The following is a 1,620-nucleotide window of genomic DNA, read 5'->3' as shown; positions in this document are numbered from 1 at the left end:
GTCGCCATCGATTCGAAGCAGTGAACCTGAACTCCGAAAGTCGAAACCCCATCAAAGGTGAGACCTCCAACCATTTGACAGTAAGCCCTAAATGTTTCGCCGGCACCGATTTTGGTTTTATCTGCCTAATAAATATTATTCAGTTGATTACTTGCTTTGCTATCAATTTTAGATGTTGAATGTTACAACGCAGCTGTAAGTATTTATTTTCCTAGGTGCTAGCAATTGCAGGGAATTGAATTCCACGATAAAATGAGTATATTATTAGATTCATAGAAGTGCACTGCTGTAGAATGACAAAAGTAATTTGAGTGATCAGAATTTCATCTTCCTTTGGCTGCCACTGAACTGGTCGATACACTGCAAAGATTTAGATGCGCATGCTCCATAATGATGCCCATTTACCTGTTCAATTAACTTCTAATAAATTTAGTAAATAAGAATGATGAATCTCTTGCACTACAGTAAGGGGAAAAGTAATCCTTAGTGATTAGTGGTTATTGCATTATTTCTATCATACTTCCATCTCTGTTATTGATTAACTTTTACAATTACTGTAGACAATGCAAGCACAAATGATGCAGCGATCATTTATGTGAAAACGAAGTTGAAGAATTGGAAACCCGATGATACTATGATTTTAGGTGGCTCTTATTTGTATGTACGTTGTTCAGCACACATAGTCAATTTGATTGTTAAAGAAGGGTTGAAAGAGTTTAATCCATCTATAGAAAGTATTCGCAATGCAGTCAAATATTTTCGATCATCTCCTTCTTGATTGATGAAATTTAAGTGTTGTATTGAAAGGGAAAAGATTGCATGCAAAAAACTTCCTGTTTTAGATGTTTCTACAAGATGGAATTCAACATTCTTAATGTTGGATAGTGCATTAAATTTTGAAAAAGTTTTTTTTTAGAATGGAGGAAAAGGACGGATTTTATTATAAATATTTTGACGAGAATGAAGGTGGAAAAGAAAAAGAGGGGCTGCCTACGAGTTATGACTGGGAGAAAGCTAGAAAATTTGCCAAGTTTCTAAGAACCTTTTATGATGTCACATTGAAGTTTAGTGCTTCATTGAATGTTACTTCCAATATTTACTTCCAAGAAGTGTGTAAAATTGAGCAAATTTTGAAAAAAAATGGGTGACAAACAAGATTATTTGCTAAGTAGCATAGCAAACAACATGAAGATTAAGTTTGACAAGTATTGGGGTAATGTTGATAAAATGAACAAGATTTTGATTGTAGCAGTTGTGCTTGATCCTCGTTATAAGTTGGAGTTTGTTGTACATTGTATTGGTATCTTGTATGACTCTATTAAGGTTGAAGCCACAAAAACTGAGGTCATGAAAATATTTTATACTTTGTATAACCAGTACAAGGGATGTCATCGTTCAAAGAATGGAGCTAGTGGAAGTGGAAGTGAAAGTGGAAGTGGTGGCAATGAATATAATGATGGAGTCACTTTGTTGGAGGGTTCAGATGATGATGATGATTGGGATGATTGTAATTTTGATTTTGGGTACAAGAAAATGGAAACTAGCAAAATGGATTTTTCTGGAAAAGATGAGGTACAACGATATCTAATGGAACCTACTGAAGATGCTACTGATGAAAAC

The 1,620-nt window shown here is 34.5% G+C and overlaps 1 protein-coding gene across 1 annotated transcript; it reads left to right on the top strand.

Annotated features, from left to right (window-relative positions):
* Nucleotides 1-1,185: 1,185 nt before the first annotated feature.
* Nucleotides 1,186-1,572, top strand: LOC111382328 (the record flags this gene model as incomplete). Its single annotated transcript, XM_023006267.1, has 1 exon — nucleotides 1,186-1,572. A coding segment is annotated over exon 1 (387 nt), but the record flags the coding sequence as incomplete, so codon positions are not given.
* Nucleotides 1,573-1,620: the final 48 nt, after the last annotated feature.

This window comes from Olea europaea, unplaced genomic scaffold (genome assembly GCF_002742605.1).
Source record: "Olea europaea var. sylvestris unplaced genomic scaffold, O_europaea_v1 scaffold24729, whole genome shotgun sequence".
NCBI classification, from domain to species: domain Eukaryota; kingdom Viridiplantae; phylum Streptophyta; class Magnoliopsida; order Lamiales; family Oleaceae; genus Olea; species Olea europaea.
Note: the sequence above shows the minus strand (reverse complement) of the source record. Positions and strands in the feature narration are given on the sequence as shown.